Below are 17,897 nucleotides of genomic sequence, written 5' to 3'. Positions count from 1 at the left end.
AAATTGTTTCCCTAAGTGGCAATACCCTTTTGCATTTCCCACCAGCAACAAATGAGAGTTCTTATTGCTCTACATCTTCACCAGCAATTGGTGTAGTCTGGAATTTTGGTGTAGTTTGGAATTTTGGTGGTTTTTTGAAAAAATTTTTTATTCTGAAGTATGTATATGTTCATTTGGCAATGTGAGCATGTGAAACTTGCACATAAAAAAATTTTCCTTGTGTATTGTGTCAAGAAATATTTCGAAGGTAAAAATTTGTAGTATATAGACAGATTGAGGTTTTCACATGTTTTATGGATTAAGAAATATTACAAATGATATATGTAGCTTATCTTTTATATTCATAACTTTTTGATAATCAAATCCAAGTATGTATATGAGAACTGATACTGTTATTATTAAGGTATTCTTAAAAATTTTGGGTTTAGTTCAACTCAGTTTTACAATTAGTTTTCTTATAAGTTAACTTATCGAATTTGGTATAGTGAGTAGGAATTTTTTTTATTAGTGACTTAGCAAAAAGTTTAAAAGCAGTGGAAAAAGAGGAGAAATCATCCAGTTTATGGCTCTTTATGCTTTAGAAGCATATTCATGGAATTTAAGTATAAATGCAGTAAGTTTTACAAGCTTTTAAAATTTTGTCATGTTATTTTTTAGTTTGAAATTCAGAAATAAAAGCTTCTGCTTGCATAGACCTTGTTTGTTATATAAACAAGTCAGGAGAGAGTCACAAAAAATTACTCATAGAATGTTAGATCTAGAAGGGATTTTAAGCACCATCCAAATCACTTTGCTTATTTTGTGGTTCATGAGAATCCTGAAATGCAAAACTCAGAACAGTAAACAAAAATATGTAGATGCAATTGTTTTCCCAAGTGAACCCTTGTTTATTTTAATTTGACTGATTGCTAATGTCACAGGCTATAAAATTTGATTCTGAGTTTGGGTTTTACTTTTTCCTATTTTATTTTCAATGTAATTTGGTGAGCTTTTTCTAGATAGCTTAAAATTACCACGCTGAATAACATGTTGTATCTCAAATGGTATTTGGTCCATTTTTTAGTGAATTATTATGCACCCCTGTATTTATCATCACACTATTGAGTATCTAGTTTGTGAAATTTCTAAATGTCATAATGCCAGAGCTGATTAGTCAGATTGTGTATTCGTTTTCTGTTTCAACTTTTAAAATAATTCTAGGGGCCATTTGCAAAGTTACTCAGCCATGGATTAATACATTTAATAGTAGGTATTAGGAGGGTGGGTTTTAAAAAAACTTTAAAAAATATACTACCAGCTGTATATCATTACTTTTTAAAAAACTCTATCTTGAAATAATTTTAGAAGTAAAATAGCAAAAACAGTGCACAGAATTTCTGTATAGCCTTCACCCAGCTTCCCTTAATGTTAACATTTTGCACCATAACTGTAGTACATTTATTTAAAAAACCAGGAATTTTACATTGGCACAATGTTATTGACTAAGTGCAAACCTTATTCAGATTTCACTGGAGTTTCCATTAGTGTTCTTTTATCTCTTCCTCAGTCTGATTCAAAAATCCCACATTGCATTTAGTTGTCCTGTCCTACCTTATCTCCTCTAATCTATGACAGTTCCTCATTTGGTTCTTGACTTCAATGACCTTTACATTTTGGAAGAGTAGTGTTCAGCCTCGTGTGAGAGAATGAAACGATTATTGTCTATCTCCATACACAAAAGTAAACTCGAAATGGATCAAAGACCTGAGTGTAAGTCATGAAACCATAAAACTCTTAGAAAAATCATAGGCAAAAATCTCTTGAATATAAGCATGAGCAGTTTTTTCCTGGACACATCTCAGGCAAGGGAACCAAAATAAAAAATGAGCAAGTGGGACAACATCAAAATAAAAAGCTTCTGTACAGCAAAGGACACCAGAATGAAAAGCCATCCTACACTTTGGGAGAGTATATTCATGAGTGACTCATCTAATAAGGGGATAACATACAAAGAATTCATGCCTCAACACCCATAAAAACAAATAATTTGATTAAAAAAATGGGTTTAGGACCAGAACAGACACTTCTCCAAAAAAGAAATACGGATGGCCAAGAGGCACATGAAAAGATGCTTAACATCGCTGATCATCAGGAAAATGCAAATCAAAACCCAATGAAATATCACCTCACACCAGTTAGGATGGCCATCATCCAAAAGACAAGAAACAACAAATGCTGGCGAGGGTGCAGAGAAAGGGGAACCTTCATATACTGTTGGTGGGAATTTAAGTAAACTGGTGCAACTGCTGTGGAAAGCAGTATGGAGGGTCCTCAAAGAACTAAAAATAGAAACACCATTTAATTCAGTAATTCCACTTCTAGGAATTTACCCAAAGTAAACAAAATCCCTTATTTGGAAAGATATATGCACCCCTGTATTTATCATCACACTATTTTCAATAGCCAAGATGTGGAAGCAACCTAAGTGTCCATCACTAGATGAATGAATAAATAAGAAGTGATACATATACACAATGGAATATTTTTCTGCCATAAAAAGAAAAGAAATCCTGCCATTTGCAACAACATGGATGAATATAGAGATATTATGCTAAGTGAAATAACCAGGTGGAGAAAGACAAATACCATATCATTTCACTTATTTATGGAATATATAAACAAAGCAAAACAGAAGGAACAAAACATCAGTAGACTGAGAAGTGACTAGTGATTACCAACAGGAAGGGGAGTGCATAGGGGTGAGTGGGAAGGGTGAGGGGGATAAAGGGGCACAGTAATTCACAATCACAATATAAGTTGGTCTCGGGGACTGTAGTACAGCATGGAGAATACAGCCAGTGACAGTGTGACATCTTTACGTTGATAGTAATCCCACTAGAAGGGGTGAGGATTAAATAATATGGGTAACTGTTGAACCTCTGTGTTGTCCATTTGAATCCAATATAAGATTGCATGTCAATGATACTTCAATTTAAAAAAATGGCGTGAGTTGAAAGATGGAACAAATGCCAAATACAGTTTGTCAGATAGTGTGCTAGATAGTAAAAACACATTATCTATAGATATTTTGGAACTCGGAGATACATGGCTTCGTATCTTTTACAGGTAAGAAACTGGAACTTAAGGAGGTTAAATAAATGATAGTAGAAGAGTTAAAATTCCAGAATAAACCTGTGGGGTTCCAAAGCTTCTTTTTGTTCTACTGCAGCATTGGATCTCATCTTCTTTTCTGTCTTTACACAATTCATATATGCAGCATATTCCTTTTGTTAATGTCAAATTTGAGGGAAGATTTCTTCAAATGACATATTTCTACCCCCAGTCCTCTTAGATTTTTTTTTTTAGATGAAGAACAAACTTTTATTCTAAAAATAAATCTCAGTAACAATGATATACCAAAAGCTGGTCATTATAGTAGAAAGAAAGGTAACTGGAATTTGCTTTAAGTTTTTTTCTGAAAAAATGCAAAATTACACTGTCAGTATATCAGAATTATTCATTTTATGGATTAACCAATGAAATTTTAATATAGGCTGGATTCTGTCTGATATTTAGACAGATCTGGATTGTTTTTATCTTCAAGTAAATATATTTTCAAGGAATGAAAACAAAATTGAATATTTGCTTAAGTAAGCGTAATTACAGATAGGAATTTATGCTTGGGAAGTACTGGTTTGCATCCCCGTTTTCCTCAATTTTTGTAGATAACCAAAAAACTGCATCAAAGTACTCGTATTTGAAAGTAAATTATACAACTTATATACAAAGAAAGACATAACTAAATTATTTAAAACCCAAAGCACCGGAGACTTTAAAGGCATATAATGAGATTTAGTACTTAAAAAGTGGTTTTACTTCTTCAAAGTGCTAACAAACAAATATTCAAGAAAATTTCAGGCCTCTACCTTCTCTTCCTAGATTTTTATGCTGGTTCTTGCCTTGCTCTTCCTCCAGCCTCTTTCTCACTGCAAACTGCTTGACTTTCCCAGATGACTTGTTTCAGTAGCAAAGATAAGGGAAAAGGGTATTTTGGGAGTATAAGCTTAGACCTAAGATAAGAAAAATTTGGGCGTGTGTAGAGATGAAGAGAGGGTGTAGTTTTGATAATTTCTGAAAAAGAGGAGGAAAGACATATCCAGGTACCTAGAACAGGATCAAGGAAGTTAAATAATTTATGTTTGTTTGTTAACCTTTTCTTAGGATATTACCTTCCAAATGATGATGGAGAATTTTATCAATTCTGTTACGTTACCCATAAGGGTGAAATTCGTGGAGCGAGTACACCTTTCCAGTTTCGAGCTTCTTCTCCAGTTGAAGAGTTGCTTACTATGGAAGATGAAGGAAACTCTGACATGTTGGTGGTGACCACAAAGGCTGGCCTTCTTGAGGTTGGTACCAGCAGTGAGCTAGTGATTCATAGACAGTTTAATGAACAGAGCTCATGTTGGTTAGCATGTTAAGAATTTTCAGGTCCGTCACAAGCACAACCTGAAAATTGAATGTTTTTTAGTTAAAATAAACTTGTTTTGAAATACTTTAAATATCTTTCTGTTACAGTTATTTTACTGATATCACTGTGGTAGGGACTGTCCCTAGGGCCTACCAGTATTTTGTGTATAGTCGATGTGTAGTAAATAACTATTGAGAGAATTTAGGCCTTTAGCTTTCCGAATGTTCCCTCACCCTAATTTTTTTTTAGCGGTTGCCTAAGGGGGTAAAGCTGTTGGGAATGTGGTATAAAGCAATACATCTAAGTGTAACTGGATGTGAACTTCATTTCACTATACCATGAGCATGCTCTATCCCAAACGTGGCAGTGAACCAGGGTCTCTTAGTGTGGTTTGAGCATTTTTAGAATGACTTTTTATTCCTTGTTCATCTGATCAAATGAATAAGCCTGGATTAATCATAATTCAAAAAGAGAAGGTAAAAAAATTCCTAGCTATTTTTTTCATTGACTATTTTGGAGTCATTGCATTGGTTCTGATAGAAATTAACTGTATAGATAATCTAATAATGCCTCATGTCTTAAATTTCAGTAACTATTAAAGGAAAAAATAGTACAGTATTCTTATTTCAAGAGATTTCTCAGTATCTTCAACCTAAACCTAAAAAAATAGAATCTTAACCTTTGCATTTCTGTGAAAAACAGCTTCTGTAATTGTTTCAGCATATATTTTAGTTAATTCACATTCACATTTAGTATTTGGCAGATAATTTTTCTTTATGGCTTTTATCTTAAAAAACTGAGATGAGAAAAAAAGACGAGGTTATAGATACAATGCTTTTATTAAATAGTTGAACTAAGAAGGTTAGAAGACACCAATCATTTTTTATTGTGAATTCTTCCATATCTTCCCTTTCCCCTTCCAGAAATTCCTCTCTTATCTTAAAGAAATGCAACTTTTATAGGGTGCCTAAAACATTTTGTGGTGACAACTGCCTGGTGATCAAGGTTTTCAGTCTGGTATTTGAGTGCTACTCAAGGATGCTGAAATAAGGTTAGCTCTTAAAAGGAATGTAATTAGAATTTATATTGTAGCTTTTTGAATACTTGTTAGACCACCCTGATTTCAGGACCTCCAGTAGAAAAACAATGGGCATTTTTTCGTCTACATCTCTCTTATGCTCCTTCTCTAAGTAAATTGGGACATTGCACAATTTATTTCACTTCTTTCTACTCATAAAAGGTACTTTATTTATTTATTTATTTTTTTTTTTGAAGCAGAGTAAAAATTTTACTTAAAGTTACAGAAAAAGTGCAGGGATCTCAGAGAAGCACCGAGAAAGGTTGAAAAGAGAGAGTTTAAAGTCAAAAAGTTACGCACTTAAAAAGTGCAGGTGACCTCAGAGAGAGGAGTGCCCCGAAGGATTGGGGGTTCCCCCTTTTAAGGATTCTTCAACAATGTGACTAAGGGCTTGGGGTACAGACCTGATAAATGGTCTTTGAATACTTAAAATGAACTTAATACAAGGAACTTCCGGCTCTGATTTCTCCCTGGGATACTGGCATCTTGGTATGGGAGCATATCAAACAAGACTAGCGGCCCAGCCCCTAAGGTGGGCTGAGTTATTATCCGTTTGCTAAAGAGTAAGTTAAGAATCTTACTTCTTAACTTCCTGGGCATTAAAATGCAATCTTATTTGTAAGATGAATCCTTCCTGCCTTTTACTATGTTGTTTATGCTGGGCTTGCTTGCCATTATTAGTTGCGCAGATTGCAAACTACTTGATTAGGGCTGAAGGAGAAAAAAACCAGAACATAGGTAAAGTTGAAAAATAAGCTGGGCCTGCATGATTAACAAAATAAAGACATGGACTATGCTGAGGTACCCTCCATTGTCTGGGGAATATTCGAACATTCCAGGCCAAGTTGCTCCTGCCTTTTTGAGTTTTAACTGACTAACTCTGGGTCTTTTTTAGTGGGCTTTTTCCTGGCTTATTCTCTTTCCACCCCACTCATATCTATTTTCCTCCTGACATTCGCCCCTGAGGCAGTTGGGACCCAAATCATTGGGGTGAGTGGCGACAACTGCTCTGGCTGCTTCCTGCTTGTGAGGGATGGTGTGGTTATTTGGGTCCCTCTGCTTGCTGACTGTCAGGAAGGTAGAGACGAGAACAGGAAGGGCACCCAGTTAGGGGTTTTAGTTGCTTACTATCTGCAGAGGCAAAGAGAACTCAGATTGGCTATAGGGGTGTCTGTCAAGTGGTCCCATTAAGATGGAGGTGTGGTCATTGGAGGGTACCCGTTGGAATCCTTGTCTTATGACTGCGTGCAGTTTGATTGCTTTTTGGTGAGAAGATATAAATTGGATTAGAGGGTTAAGTAAGCACAGTCCAAATCTGAGGGCTAATATTAGTACTCTAAGGAGGGGATGAAAGGGCCCAGCCAGAGCCACACCCACCCTGTGACAGATGTAATTTGGCTTAGCCAGGAGTTTTGTGTGTGTGTGTGTGTGTTTTTTTTCCGTTTAAATTAGGAGGCTGGGGCACTAGGCTTCTTTTGAGGAGACATCGCATTGACTTATTCAGGAAGGAGCCTAGGCTAGGCGGCTTCCCAGCTGTTGGGAAGGGGGTACTGTTACGAATTAATACATGAGGGATGGCTGCAATTATTGTGCACCTTCCTCTCCATCCCCCAGGCAGGGTTAAGTACACATTTGTTCCACAAAGGAAGAATAGTTCTGTTTTTGCCAGCATGGCTTTAGTGGACCATCCTTGTAGCCTACTATTTTCACGTGAAGTTAGGAGGCTATTCTGTTTGGCTAAAGAAGGATCGATCCCATGGTCCCCATGGATTAAAAATAGAGGTCATATGCCTGCCAGGAGAGGAACTAGTAAGGTGAGGGTTAATAATAGTAATGATGGCATGTTCAAGGCTAATTTTTTTTTTTTTTAAGATTTAAACCTAACGGGCAGAAATATTGCTGGCTAAAGGAAAGGGGTTTTACAATAGCACAGGAAATGAATAATAAGTCTCACTTTCACAAGGATGCCCAGAGAGAGTTAAGGAATTGGAGTTATGGGGCACTTATCTTAGGTGGCTGTTGCTTGAAGAGATATTTTACTTAATTCTACAGGTTCGCAGGTGTAGGTAGGTTCTTGGGTCTTGTGACTCTGCACTGCTGGATCTTTCCACAGCAGGCGACTCTAGGGACCTTGACAAGGGGGGTGGAAATCCATCAGAGTCGTGCAACACCAAATACGTTGGTGGGAGAGGTTGGTTCCGCTTACCAGGGGTGGAAATCTATCTGAGGCACTGCACCAAATATGTTGGGGGAGTGTTGTGTATTTTCCTTGGTCCTTGTCCCCGCTGCAACAAAGAATTGAAGGGCAGAGATCCAGTAGTGAAACAGAGTAAAAGTTTTATTTAAAGTTACTTAGAGAAAAAGTGCAGGTGACCTCAGAGAGAGAGCAGCACCCCGAAAGGTTGAAAAGAGAGTTTAAGTTTAAAAGGTTATGCACTTAGAAAGTGCAGGCAACCTCAGAGAGAGGAGCCTCATAAAAGGTATTTTATAAAGAAAATTTAAATTGCTGTTTCTAAAACAAGTATTTCTGAGATAAAAAATTTTACATCTGACCAATTTTTTTTGACAAGTCTTTTAAATTTCCACATTCAACAAAATCTTTACTGATTTTATCTAAATTTGTATAGAATTAGTACAAATGTGAAACATTATCTGGGACACTGTTGACATTAAAACTGACTAAGGAGACATCCTTCAATGTATGAACCTTGATTGGATCCTAGATTTTTGAAAATAGGTATTTTGGGGATAGTGGAGGATATTTATGGAATATCTATTAGATACTATAAAAATTATTTTCTTAGCTATGATAGTAGTAGTGGTTGAACAGGAGACTGTCTTTAGGAAATGCTTGGTCTGAATACTTAGAGGTGAGATGTCTGTAATTTTGTTTCAAATGGTTTAACAACAACAAAATTACATAAACAAATTTAAATAAATAAAGGGAAATAAATAGTGAACTTAAGTAATGGATATTCATTCTAAAACTATTATGCATACTTGAAAGATTACAAAATGCAAAATTGAGGACAGGAATAAGATGTACACAATATTATCTAGTTTGAATTCCTTTTTAAAATTCTACTTCAAGTCAGTGAACATCAGAAAGTATGTACCAATTAAATGAATCACTGGGGAGATTGTGGTTCTTTCATAATGTTTCTATTCCACTGTGTCAAAATGTGTCTTCATTTTTAAGCTGCCAGAAAGTTTAGAGCCAAAGTCATTAAAAAAAAAATATGGTGTAAAATTTCAGTGAATAAACTTTTCTCTTTGGAGAGTATTTACTTCTGTCCTTTTCCTTTGGTCTGAAGGGTCATTCTGAAAATTTTCAGCTCCTCAGCTTTTGTAAGAGCCATTTTTGAGTTTAATCATTTTGATTCCATGACCCTGCAAAGCTGACTTGGGGTTTACTGAGGGGAAACATTTTATTTTACCTAAATGTGTGATACTGCCTTTTTGAAGTTTTCTCTGAGTCTCCATTATTCTTCTGTTAGAATCAGAGACTTTTTGCTACAATAGAAATATAACAAGATTTTCCTGAACTGAGTAACTATTAGTGTCCCCATAGGAATCAGTCATATTAATGCTACGGTCTGCTTTTTTGTCCTAAAATTTGCATTTATTTATAAAGTATTTAAAAAATTTTCACTGAGGCATATATATGTATATATAAACTGTTATTCCTTAGTACTTTACAAAACCAAAGTTTTTAATAGTAATCCCATAGATGAAGGCCTTGTGTGACACATTGAGAAGTTCTTAATAGATTCAAAGATTTCCCATAGATTTGAACTCAAGAAGAGGTGCACATTTTCTTACTATTACTCAAGAGAAGACCTGAGTTAAGTCGCTTATGAAACTTACTATGCTTTATTTTTAGTAATGATTTGAAAAGTAATTAGCATATATCTTCATAATAAAATGCATTAATTTTATACCTTCTTTGCCCAACCAAAAGGTTTAGATTTATGATTCATGAATTTTTCTAACTAGAAGCTAAAAGAGTCTGATTGATATGAAGTAGATAGCAGTTAAAGTTCTTTTGATAATTTCTTCACTGTTTTTTAGAAATAGAGACTGAATTTGTAACATATTTAAGGATTATAAAAAACAATTTGTGAGTTTTTTTGTTTTATAGTTGAAAATTGAGAAAACCATGAAAGAAAAAGAAGAACTGTTAAAGTTAATTGCCGTTCTGGAAAAAGAAACAACACAGCTTCGAGAGCAAGTTGGAAGAATGGAAAGAGAACTTAACCATGAGAAAGAAAGATGTGACCAACTACAAGCAGAGCAGAAGGTTAGTTGTGTCTTATGTAACTAATAGGAGCTGACAGTATATTACCTGAAACCCACTTTTTTCAAGAACTGAACCAATTAAAATGAGTGAAAACCGCTTGTTGAAAAAATAGTATTTAGATAGATATTTATACAAGCATAGGTCAGTTCCTATCACCTTGTGCCACAGGTTCTTTCATAAGTAGCTAAATACTTAAAAATTTTTGGTGCCCATCTTGATGAGGTAGTTCCTGACAACTGTTTCTAGATACTTTACATCTAATGGTAGAATATTTGATTTTGGGCAGAGGGGTTTTTAAAATACAATTAGAGGTACCCCTATGTTTATTGTTGCACTGTTTGCAGTAACCAAGATACAGAAGCAACCTAAGTGTCTGTCAATAGATGTGTCCATCAGTAGATCAATGGATAAAGAAGATGTGGTACATATACACAATGAAATATTATTCAGCCATAAAAAAAAATTCCTGCCATTTGCAACAAATTGCTGGATCTAGAGGGTATTATGCTCAGTGAAATAAGCCAAGAAGAGAAAGACAAATACCGTATAATTTCACTTATTTCTGGAACACAAAAACAAAGCAAAAAAGAAGGAACAAAATAGCATTAGACTCATAGAAATTGAGAAGTGACTAGAGGTTACTAGTGGGGGAGAGGAATGGGTGGGGGGAGGGGGGAGGGGAACTGTCGAATCACTGTGATTACATTTGATAAAAAAGATGATTACAGATGGCAAACACTGAATAAAGGTACAGTATAATAAAGTAGTTAGTTTTCTAAAAAGCAGGATTCAGTATAAGATGTAGTATTTAAAGTATTGAAATCCTTTATGTGAGAAATAATATAAATTATCCTAAAAAACACCTAATTAAAATTGGCTCAATTGCTTTAGCTGAGAAAAAGAGTTGTAAGGATAAAACAATGATTTCATTAGAGATTCAAATGGATTTAAGTTAGTAGCCAAAAACAGTGAAAAAAAGGCAACCACCTAGTCATTGATCTTTTTATTTAATATTTTCACAAGAAAAATTTGTTTTAACAAACTTAATATAGATTGTGATTACACATATCATGTCTCACCTGTATTAAAGCTAATTGGATATACTTATGTCTGTTGACTGGATTGAGTTATTGTTCCCTAAGGATGGGGTCTGTTCCATTATTCTTTTGCCTAAAAAGGCCTGGAGCAATTTTTTAATGTTATTGAACCATTGGTGCAGTGATACTCACAATTTTTATACTCCACTTAAGTGGAGTATTGTACACCTGAGCAAAGATAATATACAAATAAGTTTAAATTCTGAAAACAGATTTCTGTTTTCCTCGTTCTGTTTGAGGAGTGCTCTGTTGAGTAAATATACTATCAAACATTGTGTGCAATTATAAATCTTACAAACATCTGTAAAGTCTTCTGTTTTCATTACCATTAGCTTTTTTAGTTTAAAATAAGCAGTTATTCCCTCAATTTTACTCTGGGGAATACTTGCAGTCCTGCAGTAGGAGTATCCAGTAGTAGGAGTAGGATATTCTGTTCGGTAAAGGAACCACTTTTTCTAAGCAGCCATGCCAAATATTAAAATAATCATCATTTGTGCCTACCTTGACTGTAAAGACATACAGCTACATTTTTTTTTCAATTTTTATAATTCCATTACTATTTTGTATAGTTATTACCCTTTTTTCTCTATTCTTTACACATTTCTCTCATTATTTTTACCTGGATTTGGCAGTTTTTCCAAAGTGGGATGCCATTCTTTCTTAAGTGCTATTACAAGCCAGAGGGGTGGAAGTGAGATAGAAAATGACTCCCGAAAATGGCCCATTATGACTGCATGTATTTAGTTCACAAGATGAAGAATGCCTTTGAGGTTTCAGCTTCCCTTGAAATCCAAGGGAAGAATGGATGATTGGGAGAACAAGAATGGCAGAATTACAGGTCTTAAATTGCATGAAGTTATTCCAGTATGCTGGACCATACCTCTCCCAGTGAAGTATTAACTGAGATGTACATAGTCTCAGATTCTCTCTGCTGTCCAGGTGACAGGGGTCTAAGCATTACAGACGAGACTAAAGCTTATTCTGACAAATATAGGCTGAGATAGTGGTAGGTTGAGGTTGGGGGATTACTGAAGCAAAATTTGTAGGAGATTGTAGCTGTGGTCCCCAGAAAAGGTCTTCAGAAGTCATAAATCTTGATGACAATCACTAATCTTACAGAGGACTTCTTTCCTGCTGCTGTTCTTGTACTGGGATACACTTACTCTCTGGGAACATATAGTACATAGAAGTGATTTTTTTAATGGTAATCTATACAGTTGAAAATGGTGATAAAAGGACTTAAAATGGTGTTTGTTATATAGTAGATTCCTGTTAAATATAAGTGGCTGTTATGATTTTATTACTTTTCATAATGATGAACACAAGAACCATCAAGGAGCTGAAATATGAATAGTGTCATACAAGAGGAATGTAAATTCTTACCATTTTGCTCAGATTCTAAAAGCACTACTTGTATAATGTTAAAAAAAAGTTATTATGTTGGCAATTGCTTATTTCTGGGGATAAAATAAAGTGCTTGCTAGAAAAGGTAGTTCCTGTCTGTTGCTAGTCATGGGGCTTCTAGGTTTTTATGAATTTGCTTTTTACTTCCAAAACGACAGTCTCCATCTACTCAGACAGTCCTGCTGGGCAGATAGAACAGCTCAGGAACTTTCAAACTTAACTTGACTTTTAAAATCCATGACATTTCTTTGCACTTGTATCTATTCCATGGTATGAATTCTAAAAAAACATCTTAATATATAGTATAGGCATATCTTGGAGATATTGTGGGTTTGGTTCCAGATTATTATGATGTATTATCCAGAGTTTCAATTAAAATTTTATAATGGGAAGTATACCAGAAATAATTAGTAGACATTCATTTTCTTTATGATTGAAGAAACTGCAATAAAATGAAAACAATAAGTGAATCAAATGAATTTTTTTGGTTTCCCAGTGCATGTAAAAATTATGTCTGCATTACACTGTACTCAATTTATTAAGTGTGCAGTAGCATGATGCCTAAAAATAGTATGTACCTTATTGCTTTAAAAAGATTAACCATCATCTGAGTTTTGAGTGACTCATATAATCACTGATCACAGAACACCATAACAAATGTAATAATAATGAAATAATTTGAAATATTGCAAGAATTACTAAATGTGATGCACAGATATAAAGTGACCTAATGCTCTTGGAAAAATGGCACTGATAGACATTCTGGACAAAAAAGGATTGCCATACATCTTTAATTTGTAAAAAGTACATTATCTGTAAAATGTAATAAAGTGCAATAAGATGAGGTATGCCTGTAGTTCTAAAGGTCTTTTCTTTGAGGTGCTGAGTATTAAGGTGCTGGTATCAAAGATCATTATGATGTATTATCCAGAATTTCAATTAAAATTTTGGCAGTTTTTCCAAAGTGGGATACCATTCTTTCTTAAGCGCTCTTACAAGCCAGAGGGGTAGAAGTGAGATAGAAAATGACTCCTGAAAATGGCCCATTATGACTGCATGTATTTAGTTCATAAGATGAAGAATGCCTTGTAATAATTAGTAGACATTCATTTTCTTCATGATTGAAGAAACTCATTACATTTTCATTGTTTTTTAATGTTAAAATAATACTGGCTTATTACCTCTTCAGTACTCAACAAATACTAAGACAAATGTTTATAACTTAATGTTTATAAATAAAATATTTCATCTTTTATGAACTAACTTTTCTTACTGTAAAATGTCAGAAAACACCCTATTTTATAAAAAACTGTATATGTGAATGTTATAAAGATAGATTTAAGTGATAAATTTGATTATATTTAAGGTAATTTTGTGTAATTGGCCGCTTGAAGGAATGAAGTAGAATTACAAAATATATTAAAACTGAAACCAGTGTTTTTAAATTGAGAACTATAAATATTGTATTTCCCCTAGATTATTTTAGTGTTATATATATGTCCTATTGTTCATGTATACCCTTGATTTAAAAAGTAGCTCTACATTCATTATTAAGGATAATTTTTACATTCATTTCTAGCTCAGTTTTAAATTAAGTATGGGTTATTCTCTCCTGAAAAAGACTGATTAATAAAAATAACTCATAATGTAAGCTAGGGCTGTTCTGAGTGTTTTTTTAGATATGCTAACTCAATTTATGAAGTATGCACTGAAATCTCTATTTTTGCAGAGGTAGCACATAGAGGTTACTTAACCTGCCTACTATCAAAACAGTTTGTAAGTGGTCTGGCTGCAGTCAATGCCTTTAATCACATTCTATACACAATACTTAATGACACTATACTTACACCTCTTGAGGGCCAAAGATGTGAAATTACCTAATTCATCTTTTTTGAAAAGAACTTTATTCAGATGTAATTTATATACCATAAAGTTCACCACTTTAAAGTATACAATTCAGCAGTTCTTAATATATTTACAGAATTGTGCAACCATTACCATAACCTAATTTTAGAGCATCTTTGTTACTCCAGAAAGTAACCTGTACCTATTATTGGTCACTCTCCATTTCCATCCCCTTTAGTCCCAGGCAACTATTAAATTTTTTAACTAAGGATTTGCATATTCTGTACATTGCACACAAATGGAATTACATGGCCCTTGTGCTGGGCTTCTTTAACTTAGCATGTTTTCAAGGTTCATCATGTAGAACGTATCAGTACTTCCTTTTATTGTCAGATAATATTTCATGATATTGAGTAGTACATTTCTTACCCCAACTGTACATTTATAAATTAAGTACACTATACTTAAAGTAACAATTAGAAGTTTTTATATCCATTCATTGTGTTCTTGTTTTTGATTTGGAATGCTAGATACATACTTGAAAATTAGAAGATTAAAAACTGAGGTTTAGGGAACCAGTGATACCGAATGTTGTTTTTCAAATATGACTAAAATAGGCTGTGACCTGTCAGGTTTTTTAGTTTAGTGTATAATTTTCTGGAGCCTCACTCTAAATTGAGTTTTTTCCATAAATTATAATCTTAACTTGAATGTCGATAAGATATACTTCATGGTATTTTTAAATGAAATTCTTTTTGAGTATACTGAAACAGTATTGCTTAAAAAATATAAGGAGCATGTTATAAACTGTGGTATATATTCATATTGTCTTGGTTCTTAAGTTTCCCCAACAAGGTGGGGTACCTTTAAACATTCCTAGGCATTTAGGAGTTACCACAGGTTTAGAGGAGTGGGAGAACAGGAGAGATTTCTCTCATTATGGCTCTGGTTCTCACTTTTGTCAACGTCTTCCACTGTCTTTATGTTTTTTGGCTTTCTCTTCTGTAAAGCTTTATTTATTATTGGATACCTAGTTTTGGACAGAGGTTAAAGGCATTTTAAACTACTTAATATATGGAGTTACTTCAGTTGCTTTTATATATATCTCTCCTAATATGTGCAGTTGCCATATTTTGAAGTTATGATACCACTGAATTTCAGGTTATCTTTTACTGCTGTAATTGAGAAAAAAAAGGCACAGAGGCTTAATTTTAATGTGTAGGGTTGATGGTTATGACTTATGTGTATATAGCAATAAATTTCTTTAAACTCAATTATTTTCATTTTCTACCTGATTTGCTGAGTAATATTTCCAGAGAATTCATAGTATTTTGTTTCTAAAATATATTTAAATGAACTAGCTCATAGTCTTTGTATATATTAATACTGAAGTGTTAATAAATAAAGCATTTTTTAGTTTTCTAAGATTTGTATCATTAGGTATTCTCCATTCATTTTCTTCCAGCTTTATTGAGGTATAATTGAAAAAAAAAGATTTTTAAAGTGTACATTGTGAAGATTTGATATACATATACATTGTGAAAGTATTCCTCCCATCTAGTTAACACATCTATCAACTCACATACTTATATTCCTTTTTTGTGTGAACACATAAATTCTACTCTTGACAAATTTCAATTGTACAATACAGTGTTATTAACTGTAGACACCATGTTATACATTAGCTTTTCAGACTTTATTAATTTTATAGCTGAAACTTTGTAATTTAAACTTTTATAAACCTCTGTCTCTTTCTCCCCAACCCCCAGCAACTACTTCTCTACTCTTTGTTTCTATGAGATTGACTTTTTATTTAGATTGCCCATATAAGTGATGCCATGCAGTATTTGTCTTTCTCTGTCTGGCTTATCTCATTGAGCACAGTGCTCTCAAGTCTATCCATATTTTTGCAAATGGCAGGATTTCCTTCTTCCTCATGGCTGAACAATATCTCATTGTATATAAATACTACATCTTCTTTACCCATTTACTCATTGATAGACACTTAGGTTATCTGTATCTTGACTGTTGTGAATCGTGCTGCAGTAAACAGAGTACAGATTCTCTTTTTCACATCATGTTTTCATTTCCTTTGTATACATACCCAGAAGTGGGATTGCTGTTCATATGGTAGTTCTGTTTTTCATTTTTTGAGGAACCTCCATATTGTTTTCCATAGTTTTTCTCCATATCTTCACCAACACTATGCTATCTCGTCTTTTTCATGACAGCCATTCTGACAGGTATGAGGTGATACCTCACTGTGGTTTTGATTAGCATTTTCCTGATAAGTGATATTGAGAACCTTTTCATGTTTCTGTTGACCATTTGTATGTTATCTTTGGAAAAATGTGTATTTGATTCCTCTGCCCATTTTTAATTGGATTTTCTTTTTTTGACTATTGAGTTGTGAATTCTTTACTTGGATATTAACCCCTTATTGGATTTTTGATTTGCAAATGTTGCCCCCCTTTTGGAGGTTGCCTTTTCATTTTGTTGGTAGTTTCCTTTGCTGTGAAGAAGCTTTTTAGTTTGTTGTAGTCCCACTTATTATGCTTTTGGTGTCAAATCCAGAAAATCATTGCCAAAACCAACATCAAGGAGCTTGCCCCCTGTTTTCTTCTAGGAGTTACATGGTTTCAAGTCTTAAATTTGTCTTTAATCCATTTTGAGTTGGTTTTTGTATATGAAGTAAGTGATCTGGTTTCATTTCTTTGCATGTGGCTGTTGAGTTTTTCCAACTATATTTATTGAAGGGATTATCCTTTCCCCATCACATATCTTGGCTCCTTTGTTGTAAATTAATTGAACACAAATGCATGGGTTTATTTCTGGTCTCTCTATTCTGTTCAGTTGATCTGTATATAGCATATGTTACATATCCATATGTAACAGATCATTATAACAATATACATGAACTACTCAATTTCATTAAAATAAAAGGTAATTCAGTATAAGTGAAAGGGTACTATTCCTAAATTTTTCTTATTATTCCCAGCTTGAAAAAAAGAAGTCTGTGAAACCCAGTATTAAAAATTACTTGTCTGTGAAATGTATACATGTTCAGGAAATAACTTAGACATTAGATGTATTTGTCATCTATCTTTCTTCCCTCACCTCTTCTCCAACCAAAAATCTAATCCTTGGGATTTGGTATTTTCTTATAAAGGTAAAATTTAAGTGCCTCTGCTCAGAGCAGGTTTTTGACACACAGTCGGTGTGACCCTCATTAACATTGACTGTGTATAAACCCTGCTCTCGGAAACGTGGGTGGGCCCTATTCCTCCTCATGGGCATCTCCTGGTGATGATCTTGCTGCCATTGGTTTGACCAAAAGTATAAGGTTTTCTCATGATAAATTTGAAGTTTTATTACTGAAAAGGCTATATGAATATTTGATTTTTAAAGATGTTTTAAGTTCAGAGATCTAAAATGAAATAAATAAGCTAAGATAAATATGATTTCTATCAGGATAGTTTACAAAAAAGCAAAAAACCCAACTGTACCTTAAACAGGTTGTTTTAATGGGGAAATGTTAATGAACGACTAATTGCCTAATGTTTATTCATGTTTCCTTTTAACCCATTATTTTAATGCCATGAAGACTGTTTATTATTGTACATTGTAATCAGTTATGTTTTTGTCTGGTCTGTTTCTAGAAACTAGAGAAAATGCATGTATTTTATGTAGCTATCTACATTGGCTTGGTATTTTAGCTGACTT

The 17,897-nt window shown here is 33.9% G+C and overlaps 1 protein-coding gene across 2 annotated transcripts in view; it reads left to right on the top strand.

The window, feature by feature from the left end:
* Window positions 1–17,897, top strand: part of TAX1BP1 (Tax1 binding protein 1) — an 86,847-nt gene that overhangs the window by 28,265 nt on the left and 40,685 nt on the right. For both annotated transcript variants that reach the window (XM_037027520.2, XM_037027519.2), the window contains exons 4-5: window positions 4,201–4,388; window positions 9,670–9,828. In XM_037027520.2, the coding sequence (XP_036883415.1) occupies window positions 4,201–4,388; window positions 9,670–9,828 (347 nt within the window). The remainder of the gene's footprint in view (window positions 1–4,200; window positions 4,389–9,669; window positions 9,829–17,897) is intronic.

The sequence above is a fragment of the Manis javanica genome, chromosome 6 (assembly GCF_040802235.1).
Source record: "Manis javanica isolate MJ-LG chromosome 6, MJ_LKY, whole genome shotgun sequence".
In the NCBI taxonomy this organism is placed as follows: domain Eukaryota; kingdom Metazoa; phylum Chordata; class Mammalia; order Pholidota; family Manidae; genus Manis; species Manis javanica.
This window is presented reverse-complemented; position numbering and strand designations above follow the sequence as displayed.